Source organism: Diprion similis, chromosome 3 (genome assembly GCF_021155765.1).
Source record: "Diprion similis isolate iyDipSimi1 chromosome 3, iyDipSimi1.1, whole genome shotgun sequence".
NCBI classification, from domain to species: domain Eukaryota; kingdom Metazoa; phylum Arthropoda; class Insecta; order Hymenoptera; family Diprionidae; genus Diprion; species Diprion similis.
The window spans coordinates 12,278,070-12,293,172 of record NC_060107.1 but is presented as its reverse complement, the minus strand read 5'-3'; the positions used below and the strand labels follow the sequence as shown (position 1 = coordinate 12,293,172).

The window sequence follows — 15,103 nt, the reverse complement described above, 5'->3', positions numbered from 1 at the left end:
GACATTTCAAAAAGTCACGGGACAATCTACCACTAAATTTGCAAGCGCAGTAAATGCCGAATGAAAATAAACAATTATCGTTGACTTTCATCATCGACTCAGGGTCAACGTGAAAAAAGTCCTCTTCGACAGCAAGTATCTCATTTTTGGAATCAGCGTTCTTGGCCTGGTTAAACTCTCGCCTAACGTGACTGTCGGAGAGTGCGTAACCAAAGTTGGAATCGTCTCTTCCGATGTTGTTCAGAGGAGATATTATGGGATGACATGAACGTTACGTCATGGCTGTGATGCAGGTAGCAACGACGATTATCGATGGATGTAAAAAAAGAGCCTCATCAGTAGCAGGACAACATAACCTATCATATGAATTGGAGGATCTAACATCGGGCAAAAAAACGGTTTTCATTATAACTTTCTAAAAGTTTAAATTGACTTTCTACTCCATATTCATATTACCGTTAAAATCTAACAGTTTTTTTACCAACTTGTGAGGTTTACTCAAGTCCATTAAAATCATTAACACTCTCATACTATGTACATTTAGCTTTTAGCGACTATCTTACAACTTAAACCGTTTCAGTTCGGCAAACATTGAATGAGTCATGTAATCGAAGCACGTCACTCAACACTATAGCTATCGTCCTGGCTGGAATGAATGAGAGTTCTAGTCTGTACACCACCTGTATAACACTGGTGTCACGCTGGTGTCGCTAGAGACCCCACACGCAAGATCATTAATCACGCAGAAACGGATATATATCGATTCAAATAACTTGAAAAAAATTCTGAGATATTCTTAACTATTATATTTCAAGGGAAATTAAAATTTTGAATATGAAAATAAATTCATAAAGCAACAAAATACCGGAAAATAGATTATTCTAATCAAAATATCGTAACTCACTGAATTTCCAATACAGATATGTAAGAAAAAAATATGCAGATATTGCGAGACGAAAAAAGGTATTGAAGTTGAATTTTTGTAAAAAGAATGAATTAACGATTTTTGCGATATTTCATTATTCAGATTATTTTGGATGGTTTTTATGTGGAATTTACGATAGACATGCCGTGGGGTTGTTATGACCCCAGTGTGTAGCGTAAGATTCATGGACTTCCGATAGCTGTTTTGAATTTATCCTTCCCCGCAGATCATGATGAAACTTTTATGAATAAGATGCCCGTGAACCTAAGGAAGAAAGTGATGAAACTTGAGATCTAATTAGTCCCATTAATCGCTGGCCAAATGCGTGGGCAGGGTTCAGTCGACACGTGCACCTTTCTAACTACGAGCTATTCGAACGTGTCTGATCGTTGGAAAGTAAACCCATTGCGTGATAAAGCGCACCATTGTCAAGGCCATGGTGCAGTCTAATATAACTCTCTTGCTTTAATCATCGATTATATAATGCCTATTTTATATGTACCTATCGTACATGTATCAGTGATTTTCGAATACCGCACTATCTAGTAGGTAAGACGGGTAAGAAATGCTTACGATCAACGTTCAGTCCACACGAAATTGACATCCTTAGTAGATCAAATTGCGAAGTCTATTGTAGACTCTGTCGCGTTAAAGTCATCATAAGTCATAAAATCATAAGAATTCGTTGAAACGATGCCGAGATATCGCATTCATTAAATTTTAGATCGATTTTCTGAACAACTAAAATACTGTTGAACCTTATACTCGACCCAAGATCTAACCACTTCGAATTTAAAAAAAACCGTATCACTGAGAGACGAAAATCATCAATATTCTTCGAGCCGTTCTCGACATATCATCATGTAAGATTATCTTAAAATATTTGTATTCGCAATAGCTTGAGAAATAACGCACCCATCAGTCCAAAATGTTATCAGTTGTGAGTTAAGATGATAAAAATCCATTGACTCGTCCTCGACACATTGTCATTTGAATTTTTGTTCGATCTTGTTATTGGAATAACTCGAAAATCACCGAACCGATCAGATCCAAGCTCTACTCACAATCAGTTTTAAGGTTAGGAGAGCCGCGTCGATTGAAACCAAAATCATTCCCCAGATATCACCAGACAGGAAATAGATCGCAAAAGTACTGGGAAAACCGACGAAGATGATTCTTCAGACCCCAAAAACGTGGAAATATAGTGAAAATTCAACTTTTCGTGATCGGGATTACTCCAATGACCAATTTCCTTGTCCTCTTTTCTCTTTCTCTGAAAACACCGAAGCGGGAAGTCGAAATGACGAAAATCGGTTTTTAAATTCTGCACATGTTTTTATTGTTTACATGGCGGAAAATTAGGCTCGGAGATGGTCGCCCTCGGGGTGGAAACCATCCTTGTCAGCGGTGTATCTGACGGCGTACTGCACGTTGGTGACCGGGTCGACCCACGAGTAGCTACCAACGACATTGTAGTGCTCGTCCTCGCTGCCGGGGTTCACCAGCTGGCCGGACTCCTGTCTGGTCGCACCGTTCGATAGTTGGTAGCCATATTTGTAGTCTGAGAACCCGGTGTTGTCCTGGGGGTCTTCAGCCTGGATCGTAGCCAGGCGGTCGGCATCGATTGAAGCGCTCATGGCGACGGCCACAAGGGCGGCGAAGGCGATTATCTGAAACGCACAATGGGTCAAATTATTACCAATTGTTACTACCACGTTCGAGTTTCATGGATCTACAGTAAAAAGCGATTTTCTGCCAATGTCGAACACGGAGATAAAATAATTCAAACACGTTTTTTCATCGACTCTGAGTGTTTTTCAAATTAAACTTCATAGCTCATTTTATCACTTTGATTAGCTTCTTGTATCTTCAAATGAATTACTCTAATGAATACATCTGCAGTACCGGTCAAATCAATGTATAAATAATCTTTACTTGATTGAATCAATTTGAACAGTTTGTAATAACGAAAAATTTTATCGTCGATAAGATTTTACAGATTTTTGTAGCTTTTGTGAAAATATGATTAGTTTGAAGTCTGTTCTAAGTAGCTTGAACCGAATGATGAAGAGCTCGATTTTGGTTATATTTATGTGTGTGAATCACGATTACTGAACGCACCATCTTCATGTTGTCGGTAGAATTTGGGACTGTGTCTTGTGATCTGTGATCAGACTGTGAAGACAAATCTTCTTTGCCGATTATTTATACTCCTAGTAGACCCAAAATCTTGTCCCCACTTTTCGACCATCGGTAGCAACCTCTAGGCTTTGCCTACTACTTGTGGTGCAATAAAATTTCGAAACATACATTTACACTTCCTACAAAGAAGACTTCTGGGCTTCCCGATGCCCGCCGATTACCGTTACCCTGCAATAATATTCGGGGACATAGAAATTCGCACCATCGATTATTCGGGTATTGATCATTTGGTCCGTTCGATGGATTGGTAATTTATCACTTGATAGCAATGAAAAAAAACTAGATCAAATAATCGCAAATGATTTGAAATAGTAGATTAGAAATAGACATTTCTCATGATTATCATTTAGTAGCTATTGCAAAATTCTACCCGTTCATTTTATTTTCCTGATTAAACTTCAACCCGATTACTTGACCGAAATGGAAATTATCAAGCAAGGAAAAATCTTCGACATTCCATTCAATTCGGGGCGTGAATTCAGTAATTACAAAAATGCGTTGACAGTATTGGTGAATTCATTAAGCCACTCGACATCACCGCGACATCGAACGATCTCTCTTGGTAACATAATCGTTAAACGAATATACGCTGACACAGAAGAAAGTCCAGTTATATAACCTTGCACGTAGATCACGATACGTATTGACGAAATGTTTGCATACCGGAGAAAATCTTCTTCAGGAGCTGCAGGCAATTTCAGCCTACATGCTCACCGTGATAAAACAGCTTCCTATAAGTCTGGCGATTGCTTCATGCATATGGAATTATTCAATTCTGCATATTATAGGAACGTGTTAAGCAGCTCTCCATTTCAATCCAATGAAACTGTCGTGCTAATTTTCGTGTTAAAAGCATAGCTCTTGATGGTATTCATTAGCATTTTATTAGACTCTCAGCCCGCGATACTGTAGACAAATGGCTATCATATTTATTTATTGAAATTCCAGCTCCCGCGTTATAGGAACATTAAAATTTTATGCATACGTTCAAATCACTGACAATATAATGTGATAATGTTCCAATTTCCTATTGGAGGACGAAATATTCTAACCATATTGTAGTAATTATATTGCAATTTGCGTTATTGTACTCTCTGTAAAACTGTGTATGCAACATTACAGAAATATTGCGAAATTAAGGTATCTGGAATACTTCAAACTTTTCAAAATTACGCAATTTGAGTAATATTTCAGACTTCGATGACAGTTATACTTTTCATTAACGCCAGTGTACTTCCATTCCATCAAAAGTCAACGATCTGTTACGTTTTGGTTTTTCTTTAGACGCAGAAAGCAGGGTCATTAGAAAATAAAAAAATCGAAGGTTAGAACTTTTTTTTCTAACGACGTTCCTTCCCAGTTGAAAACCCGTTACTGATTAATGCAGGTATGTAAATGACATTACACGATCCTTGCAACGGAATCGATTACATCTATCTAGCGGAAAGGTTCTATTTAAAACTCGTCACGTGTTGAATTTCGACTGGTTGCATGGTCAGCGTGATTTGGATACCTTTCAAGATGCTGAGTTTCTAAACGCTTGAAGCATTTCTTAGTGGTCTGAAATTCAATTATCACATTTAGCGAGAATGAGAAAATAAAGCTGCATTTTTTAAACCACTTATCCATAATTTCTGTCCACTTTCTCAGGTGGTTGTGTTGCTAAGATACGTGGACTTCACTTTTCCTCTGCAGAATGGCTGCTGAGGTCACCTGCAAATGTGACTAGACGACCTTTCAGCAGGCAGCTAAATCCATTGCGACACTGAACGCGGCAATAGATGACACGAACTCTGCCGGCAGGTATGGAAAAAAAGGTAAAAAATCCATCGCCTAAGAAGGTGAGGAAAATTTATGGCCTGCAATACACCAATACTAATCAATCACACTGCCTGAATTAATTCATAAAATTCTCAAGTCGAGTTTATCAATTTTTGAACAATTTTCAATGAATTTTCAGTAAAATAATTGAGGCCTGAGTAATTTTCTCATACAGTTCTTCGTATTTATAATATTTTATCGAAATGTGACATTAATAAGTACTAAACTTTGCGAATAAAAAATTGAATGATTATGCAAGATTTTTTTTAAACTTTGGCCAGCAGTAACGAAATCCATTCCAATCGAGAAGATATGTGTTATAAATTTACGTTCATGAATATAATTGCGAAATTTAATAGATGAATAGACATGACTAGCAGAAAATTTTTATTCCATTACAAATTGACTGCTGATCTGTTACCTAGAACTGACAAGACTGCAAAATGCTTTTACTTTGCGAGGTAACACTTGACACAAAATCGAAGGAGACTCATACGGCAAAATAATTGCCGCTGTGTCTCTATATTTGATTAATGAGTCATAAATGGCGGCGTTGTAACACATATATTTTTATACATATTATATAAAAAAGCGATAATGATTGCATAATACAACGAAGAAAATAGCACACTTTATATTCTGCCGATCTTTTCGCAAAATCAGTTACGGAGAATGAACAAAATTTTATTATCAATGTTGCTTAATCGCAAAATAAAAAAGTCTTTCTTCTACATAAAACTTTTGATTTCTTGAGCTGATTCTGTATTAATGAAAAAAAAGTCTTTCCTTCAGAATTATATTAGAATAAATATAGTAGATCAAAGCCGTGTTTCAGAATACTCGCTATTTTTTTTTCTTGTACTGTGTAGCTATTAAAAAAATTACAACAACAAATTGCGGATGCACTCAGATGCATTTGAGAGATAGAAATGCAGCAAAGCTAACCGGTTTATGTCCTGATTATTATACCTTAATTACCTGAAATAATATGAGTGGTGATTAACGATTGATGTGCGGTATCAATCACATGTGTTTTCCGACTCCGATGTATGCAGAGAAGTATAATGATAAGTGGAATGAAGGATAAATAAATTACGGAATCTGTTAAACAATATGGAGAGTCATTACCGCATCTTCTTGAAATTTTTGAATTGCTTGAAAGCCACATGACATTTTCGATGTGGATGTTGTCGAGGCTCCTTGACTGAAATCAAAGATGTTTGAAAAAGAGAACAAACGGCAATTCGCAAGTAAACGGGCCCAAATCAACGATTTAATTGATTGTGACATTTAGTTTTAGACTGGCTTCGTGCAGGTACGAAACAACCTCGCTGACATAACGTCGAATATGACCTTGCCATTTGAAGATGCGCCTGAGGAATATCTCGTGTCTTGCAACGTAAGTCCAGAGGCCCATTTTGCGGGGCCTGACGATCTTGCGCAACGGTACTGTTCGTCTCTCTTTCCACGTCATGCAGACCACTCAATGCCTGAAGTACGTGTGGAAGAATGCGTTGCGAATGAGAGGCATAAACTGCACTTACGACATTGTAGAAACTTGAACATCATTTTAAACCCTTTGAAGACAAGCTGCTGCAATGTTGCTCACTGAAACATGTTAAAACTTTGCAAAGTTACGTTGCTGCAATGTTTCTGCGAAAGTGTCCTCAAGGATCCTGATCTAATATTGCCGATTTTCGCGCAGGTGCGAGCGCATATTTTTAATTTTCATTCACCCCAGCGACAACGTGACACACTTGCCGACTCCAAGGGCCTCGAAATTAGCCATTCTTTTAGCGTACAATTCGCTCATTCATTGGGTACATGTACCGAATTACCTGTAAAGCCTTGTGCATTAAATTCGCGGTATTCATGTAAAAAATTTTCAAGATTTAAGACTGACCTGGACATAAATTGTCAGCCTTTTAACTGAATATATTTTGGTCCATGCGTGGTACGAAAAGATCAAACTGCAGATTATACTTTCACAATTTGCTGGAAGACGTCGCGTCGCCTCCCGTAGTTTATACTGACAATGAGATTTATAGCCCATTCGTGCGTGTCGGGTGTAAATAACTGAGAAGAATTCCAATTAAAATACACTCGAGGGGTTTATTATTAATATAAGTCCATAAACAAACTTGCATTTTCAAAATAATTATGCAAGAACCAGACATTGAATTTAAAACCATCGGAAGTACAACTTGCAATAAATTCTCATTAACATAAAATTCATAATCATAAATCGAGATAGAAATATTTGCGGTGTACATACAATGTAGCATTTTTTCAGGTAATAATGCCCGCGAGCAATCAGAGCCACGTGAGATCTTCACAATACATCAAACCTTTCTTCTCGAGAACCGGTGAAAGTTAAATACAGCTATTACTTGTCGACTAAGTTCTTGGATGCTCAAATGATCAATACAAATATTTAAGGTGATATGTATATATATAATATATATATATATATTTGTATTTTTTTTTTTTTGCTTTGTATATGAGCATAAAATTATAAAACGTTGGTACGTTCAAAAATGCTATTGAAACTAGATAACTAGCTGAGTTAAATTCGGTGCGGAAAATAATTTTCAACGCAAAATGTTAACTCTGACCTGATCGGAAATATTTTTCTGATTCGTTGGCCTCACGGACCTTTGCGTATGTATGTTCATCAATGCAGTCGCGTCGTTGCATCTAGCGAAGATACACACTGTCCTTGCAATGTCGCATTTTTCCAGCAGAAACCGGTAAGAAGGGGTAAGGCGAAGAGGACAATTTTCCGGCTATATAAAGGGACTCGCAAAGTGCATCATCAGTTCCACGTTTATTACTTATCCTGGTCTCCGAGATTTGTTATAATCGTCGCCGCTATTCTATACAAGGAAATATCTTTGCGAGAAGAAAACCTGCTAGGACCGAGAGAAAACAGTCTAATCATGAAGATAGCGGTGGGTGATATCGATTACGTGAAATGGGGTGGATTCTTATCCTTAGTCAAACTTCATTCCCACTTCTGGGATAATAGGATTATAGCACTCTCTCGAAATTTATATTATTACTCAACACAGTGGAAGTGTAGACGACATTTTGTGACACGTTAGATCACATCGGCGCTATTCTATCGTTTTTATACAGGAGAATGAATATTATTCATGCTAAGACGATTGCTTAAACTCTACTGTCTCTGGAGGCTGGTTTAAATTTCCCGCCATGATAAAGACCGTCCACCATTTTGGAAAAAAATTGACATGATAACCTAACTCGATTCCACCTACGGCAAACTTATGTTGAATTCCGTGTTCAAGAACGAGATTGTTGATTGTTCAACTAATTTCTGACGTTTAGTAGAATGCTCAGTTGACAAAATTTAGCTTCTTTTTATGACATTGATTCAATCTAAAGTAAAACATGGGCCGAAAAATTGGTTCAAACTTTAACCCTTTGCGTCATGGTGGTCCCTGAGAAGTACCACCTAAATTACATTACTTTTCGGCAACTTATTCTCTAATTAACGGATTTCTGTCGAGTCTTTTGCATTTTGTTGGTAGCTGAGATGTTACGGAATATAAAAAAACTATCCATCAAAAACAAATATTTATTGTTATTGTTTTATAGAGAAATAATTACAAACAAAAAGTGATTTTTTCGGAGAAATACATCTCTCACGAAACGTTTCAGAATTTTTTCTTAAAAATCAATACCATGTGATTTTCGGGAGCATTGATAACGAATCTGACATTAAATTTTCAAAATTCCTCATCCAAGCTGGTGAATTCAATATGGCGGCCTACAATTGTTCACATTTTCAGAATGTAATGTCGGATTCGTTATCAGTGCTGTCAAAAACCCCTGGACTTATATGAAGTTTCACGGAAATATTTCAAACATAAAAATAAATTGATAAAAAAAAAAAAAAAAATGTTTGCTTCAAAGGGTTAAACACGGCGGTCATGACAGTCAGTCTGGCACATTTATCACCGCCAGGTAACCGCTTGTGAATTCCAGGGTCCGAAATGTAGTTATGGTACCACCTGATTGTGCAGCACGGGGCAATTTTGATTTTCAGATTCTCGTCTTCGCAGCTATTTTGGGGACGGTAGTGTCGGCGCCGCAGGGCAGTCCGAACGAAGTAACCATCGTGCAACAGGAAGAACAGAACAACATCGGAGTCAGTGGTTACAAATACAGCTACGAGTTGAGCGATGGCCAGAAAAAAGAAGAAACAGCTGAATTGGTGAACGAGGGAACCGACGAAGAGAGTTTGGTTGTAAAGGGCAGCTTCGCCTTCGTTGGTCTCGATGGGCAAACCTATGTGGTAACCTACGTAGCTGACAAGGACGGCTTCCGGCCTGTTGCCCAGCATTTGCCTAAGTAAATGACGTGCAGTCTTGTTTGACTCAAATTGAATATGATCACTGAAAGAGCGTAGACTGCAGCTGTAGCGTGTAACGATTCATAAATTTAGAGGAACTTCTGCTCAAATTATACTACGACAGTATCTGATTCTGCTATCACTTATTTCGAGTTCTTTATTTAATTGTAAGCTTATACAGTACGTTTGGGACGTGCTGTGCAAGCCATGTTACAGAGTATTGTGTATGAATAAATAGTGCATACTTTTTGTAAACACCGAATGCCTCAGTTTTTGGATATCTACCTTTTACCTAAATATCAAGTCGCAAAGATTTCTTCAGTCGATGTAACAAGTATGTAATATTAAAATACGAATGCAGAAATTTGTATGGATATATTTTTTCAAAAATCTGCGTGGATCCAAAGTGCATGATTGTTTGGTTTTGAAGTAGGATTTTGCAATGTATTTTGCAAATATAATCATCTCCTGTTTCTCGATTTTATGTCTTCATTAATTAGTTCCTCACTACAGCGAAATCTTGTTTTATACGTTTTACAATGTGTATCGCAATTATGACGTATTCTCAATTTATGATTTCAAATTGTTTCATAGTTATCGGTTCGTTGTTGTATATTACGGTAGGCTTCCATATTTATGTACTAATGCAAGGAGAAAAGTTTATCGTACAACCCACAGAAAAAATATGGTAGTTCGACTTGCGTACGTTTTGTACGAGTACCAATGAAATATTAGAACGAATTTAACATGAATTATAATTCAAACACAAATTTCATTGGACTTACTATTATAAATATGGTAGGTTTCATACGATAAATTTTACTCCGCGCACTTTATTGATAGGAAAATCCCATAATAAGTGCCTACGTGACACGTTAGTCTCGCCTGACACAACAACTGTGATTATAATGTTTGAGCGAAAAAAAAGAATGCTAGGAACTGGAATATACGTGATAGTGGAGATAGACTGGCGACCCATCTCTTGTGCACAGTGCGCTTTCCACTATTACTATATCTCAGTGTTCTTGACATAAAACGAAAGAACGTTATTAACTATATCCAAAAAATTTCATGTACTACGTTTTGTTTTATTGAAATATACAAATTTCGTTATAATAGAACTAGAATAGAAATATGTAAGATTCTATTGGAATATATAAATATTGTTGAAATTTTTGCAGAACACAAAAAACACCAGAGAAATTTGACATTAGGGATTTTAATCAAACTATTAGTAAACGTCGTTGAAATATAGTTTCTGTTATTGGGATGTTCTGAAACGTTACAAATGAAATGTGAATGAGGGGTGCTTTCGTGGTTACCAAGATGTTGCGCAAATGTTGCAAGTGCGTTACAAAGAATGTTACTGCGCAATATTATGGGATGTTACAGGAACCTCGTTTCCACTTAATTTTGTTCATAGAGTCATTACCAATCCCCTCCCATTCAGATCCATTCCTAATACATGATCTCTCACAGCCAAGAAGCTGTCTGAAGTGAGGTCGTTTAAAATTTCATCCGCCAATTCTTCGGTTAAGTCGTCGTACAATTGTCGACCTGGTAAATAAGAAAATAGCATACCAGATTGAAATAAAATAGAATCTGAATGCTCCTGACTAATCGTCACAAGTAACATTCGTCTTATCTTTATAATACTTACTTGTGACTATGAAATGTCCGAAAAACTCGCACACAGATGGCACAAAATCGTGGCGGTTTGTCACCACAGTTTCAGGCTTTCGTCCCCAAATATAAACCCGAATATCCTCATAAGCTTTATCGCCAACATTTTCCTTGGCTCTGGTTAAGTAGATACTGTAAGGAATTTCGGACTTGTGGAGACAATCTATGATGAGGTACGTCCACGAAACTAAATCGCAGATCGCGTTGGAATCCGAAAATGAGGACAACTTCAAGCAAAATCCTTTGGCTGGAAATTCCTTCAGCATAAACACGGGACCTCGAAGATGGTCGAGTTTCTGAAATTATCGAACACCTGTTATTCGTTCCGACCAAAATGGTACTTATTGTCAAATTTCATTAAGGCCAAAAAAATTCACTCACTATGGATTCAAGCGGCATGTCACGTTTCAAATAGTACAAATGCCAGTGTAAGTGATTGATAGATGCACGCGCACATGAACTGTTGAAAATTATTCTGAAGTACCTGAAAATGGAAATAAGATAGCCTCAGTTCGTAAATTTAGCTTCGATGATTAACGCGAGTGTACATGCAATTTTAATTAACACTGTAACTGGACGTAAATAATAACACATGACGCAGCATCGTATTTACGGTGAGTTACTCAGGAGCATCAAATCAACAGCTTTTCTGATACTATGCTTGGTAGCTCTTTGCGGTAAGCATTTAAATCGCTCGACAATCAGTAAGCTGTGGTAGTTTCCAGAAGGGCTGACGTTCACAGCTACGATATCATTCCCATCTCCATTGCCAACGTCAAACAAGATCTCCTCATTTGGCAAATTCGCAAAATTGAATTCCTTGGAATCGAAGGGTTGTAATATCGACTTGATAATTTGGAGCTTGCGTCGTTTTTTCCCTTTATCCGGATGCAGCTGCAGTGTATGTTAACATGTATTGTGTGAAATCAAGTAAATGATTCGAAGTATAGAATGATATTTGCACCTGCAAGTTATACTTTTTTGTCAGAAAACTTACTTGGACTAGGAGACCGTAATTTCCTGGCAAAGTTCTCTCTTTTGCAATGTTTAAATTCATCCACAATATTCCGTTTTCTTTTGCATCTTTCCATTTCTCTGTGAGGAGCGAATCAAATCTGGATTTTAATCCGTGACCCGCCGTGACGACAAAGTTGAAGTCTTTGTCTTCGTACTGGAATGTCGGAAATTTAGTAATTGCGTTGACCTCCGACATACTTCAGTGATAACTTGATAAAAACGGTTGTTAATTTTTGTGTATACTGAAAATAATAAAGTCAAGTAAACGTTCTATTCTATGAAAAGCGCTGTACCCCGATTGTTTTGAACATTTTACATTAAAAAAAAAACAATTTTCAAAGTATAACAGATATTATCTTGACAACTGTACATATAGAGCCTAAGAAACTGATCTGTCAGCAAATCTTGCGAATATTGACAAGTCTTCGTACCTTGCGAGGTACCGTGCGTCTAAAATACGCTTAGAGTACTGTTTCCACTAACTTCTCATGCTGTTTTGAACAAAACGTTGGTCATATTGAAACCGCTGTAAAAAGCAGAGCATATAAGATATCGGAAGATTATATAGTCATTTCTCACCATCTTAGCATCCATACGGCTGCAATATATGAAATGCACAATATGGAAGGAGAAATCAATACTGTAAATAGAAACAAGAGACTTATTAACGCAACAAATATTTATTAAACTGAGCTTGCAAATATCAATTATTGCGAAATCAGTTCATTTGTTTTTCCTTCAATTCAACAAAGTAGTCAACGAAAATGATTCATCGTCTGAAAATATACATTTTACATTTGTAGTCAGGGTCATACATTTTTACGATCAATTATCTCATGGGTGGATATCATATCCATACATATAATATCCGCCCCTTCACCACGTATTTGCACAGAAAATATCTACAAGTTTATAACATCGCAATATATAGGTTTATATTTTTCACTCATTTTTTATCGGTAAATTTTGAACTTTATTTTAATGAGTCCATATGTAAATGTGATACTCATTAATGCCTGCAATTAAAAAAATATCATGCTGTTGTACATAACAAGTTGATTGTTTAGTATTTACGAGCTCAATTACTTTATCGTTAGTCTTTTGTTGGAACTGCAGATGATGTTCAATGAAAAAATTAACTGTAAAGAAAATGTATGACTTCCGATATTGTCCCATTTAATATCTCGTAAAACTCAAAACCGAATGCAATTCTATATTAGCATATTATATTAAATTTACACTTAAGAATTCATCACAATAAAATTGTAACAAAAAAGGATAGTTTTTGTTCGAAAGAGAACTAATTGCTTTACGAATTTGGTATTTGGATCGAATTTTTGAGATTTTGGGTTTGAAGAAATCATTGATGTGCTAATGCATTAACTGTGCCAAAACATGATAGTTCTATTCATACAATGGCACTTTGACCATAGTTTATTAAACTGTACACTTAACTTAGTACCTTACTTTACTTATATCGCTACTAACTGAGCACTTAGAATAAATATATTATCAGTACTTATGTTTAATGAAAACTCAATATCAGCGATAATTAAGAATAAACATGGAGGAATTACTGGTTAGCGCTTATATTATATAATACTTATTCATGATTGAAAGGAACGTATTTCGTGTATCGCTGGTAATCTGTGTAATATCAAATATATGTGAGAAACTGATTCCGAAGGGAATGTGAACAGTAACCTGACCCATACAGTTTCTAATATCCCTTCCTTGTGAAAATTAACGCTCGAACAATTTGATTTGTCATTTTCTATTTCCGCAGTCTGCTCCCTTATCGCATCGCTTGGTGCAGTTCTGACATAGCCACGTGACTATTTTAAACCGGCCAATCACATTTTGTGAGAGAGAAAGGTACTCAAGCTTCGATACCTATCCTTTCTTCACTCACCGTTTATGGGACAGGATAGGTTTGGTTACCTTTATGTATTATATGCTCTAAGGTCTACATGTGGCATTCACTAAAAGGAGGCTCGAGGAGTTAACGACTTTGAAGTAGCAGCGAGCATTTTGCCCTACAAAATAAAATAGCATCGATTAAGATGAGTCCTCAACTATGCCAAAAAAAAATCACCATCACTTTCCTAGCCGAAAAAACAGTTTTTGTTTTTTTGAAGCTGATTTTCCCTTCGCAATCCGCTGTTTTGACTGTACTCTTGGTTAAAGTGTATGAAGGTATATCCAAGTTTCGTGTACAGTAATTAATTGGCGCCAAAACTGTGTTTTATTGCACCCGAACTGCGTCAACAGAGCATTGGAAATGTTCATTCAAACAAGTTTTTGGTTGAACGTGAACACAGGCGGCACCCAATGCACAAACAGGTTACTCATGCCTAAGGCTTGATTCAATACGTGACAAACACGGTCTTTAGATGTATTCACAGCCTGTGCTATCTTTCTTACTTTATTTCGACTCTCGTTTAGAAATCTGTGACCACGATATCTCAAAAACGAGTGGAACGATTTGTCTGAAATTTTGCATACATTTTTTTATATCTGAAGGCAGTCTTTAATGGGAGGATTTTTTTTCCATTCATACTTTTTTCAATATCAAGGAAAATAGAGTGATTCTTTGACCGGAATTTGGAGTACCACTTTCGATTAGCGACCATTTTTTCAAAAATTCATATTTTGTCAAATCCTAAGATTAAAGACTAGATAATACTATACAGAGAACTAAATTTGTTTGATTATTTGATTTCAGATGATTGGTTCGGCAGTTGCAGTGGTCACCGCTGAAGGCCTTTTTTGAACAGCGTCCGTACGGATACACTGTAAAATTACCATTTATTAATTTTTCCAATGGAAAAATTCTAAAACATACTCAAAGATATCCCCCTTACTATGGAAAGAAAAATTCGAAACCTGTAACCATTTTCCCCCCCAAAAAATGACAAAATACGCCTTTTTTTCGGCCGATGACTAGATGTAACCCCTTAACATCGTTTGATGAACTTTCGCGATATTATCGTCAGATGTTGCTATTTTTGGACGTCCCGAACGCTCATCGATATCGTCTCTCAAGCTACGATGGAAAAGTTTGAATACAGTGGGACCTA

General features: G+C 36.7%; 3 protein-coding genes across 4 annotated transcripts; 1 reads left to right on the top strand and 2 right to left on the bottom strand.

Moving 5' to 3' along the window:
• Positions 1-2,244: 2,244 nt before the first annotated feature.
• On the bottom strand, positions 2,245-3,177 carry LOC124404245 (flexible cuticle protein 12-like). Its single transcript, XM_046878224.1, has 2 exons — positions 3,047-3,177; positions 2,245-2,595 (listed from the first exon to the last, which is right to left on the bottom strand). The coding sequence occupies exons 1-2, from the start codon at positions 3,053-3,055 to the stop codon at positions 2,284-2,286; spliced, it is 321 nt and encodes a 106-aa protein (XP_046734180.1). The 5' UTR covers positions 3,056-3,177; the 3' UTR covers positions 2,245-2,283.
• Positions 3,178-7,754: 4,577 nt separating this feature from the next.
• Positions 7,755-9,412, top strand: LOC124404246 (flexible cuticle protein 12-like). Its single transcript, XM_046878226.1, has 2 exons — positions 7,755-7,899; positions 9,018-9,412. Exons 1-2 carry the CDS (start codon positions 7,888-7,890, stop codon positions 9,324-9,326), a joined length of 321 nt encoding a protein of 106 aa, XP_046734182.1. The 5' UTR covers positions 7,755-7,887; the 3' UTR covers positions 9,327-9,412.
• A 1,244-nt stretch (positions 9,413-10,656) lies between these two features.
• On the bottom strand, positions 10,657-12,563 carry LOC124404243 (GDP-D-glucose phosphorylase 1-like). Of its 2 annotated transcripts, none has more exons than XM_046878222.1 (6): positions 12,467-12,563; positions 12,004-12,265; positions 11,668-11,900; positions 11,388-11,490; positions 10,984-11,302; positions 10,657-10,880 (listed from the first exon to the last, which is right to left on the bottom strand). In XM_046878222.1, the coding sequence occupies exons 2-6, from the start codon at positions 12,217-12,219 to the stop codon at positions 10,741-10,743; spliced, it is 1,011 nt and encodes a 336-aa protein (XP_046734178.1). In that variant the 5' UTR covers positions 12,220-12,265; positions 12,467-12,563; the 3' UTR covers positions 10,657-10,740. The 2 variants fall into 2 exon arrangements, with proteins under 2 accessions (XP_046734178.1, XP_046734177.1); XM_046878221.1 differs by having other exon boundaries at positions 11,620-11,900; positions 12,467-12,562.
• Positions 12,564-15,103: the final 2,540 nt, after the last annotated feature.

What these genes read in the sequence shown, in the direction of transcription:
- LOC124404243 (XM_046878221.1), bottom strand. Translation starts at nt 12,219, where the DNA reads ATGTCGGAGGTCAACGCAATTACTAAATTTCCGACATTCCAGTACGAA. An exon ending in ATTACGGTCTCCTAGTCCAA is followed by an intron (nt 11,901 to 12,003) that starts GTAAGTTTTCTG and finishes CATACACTGCAG; the next exon opens with CTGCATCCGGATAAAGGGAA. An exon ending in ATGCTCCTGAGTAACTCACC is followed by an intron (nt 11,491 to 11,619) that starts GTAAATACGATG and finishes TTCCATTTTCAG; the next exon opens with GTACTTCAGAATAATTTTCA.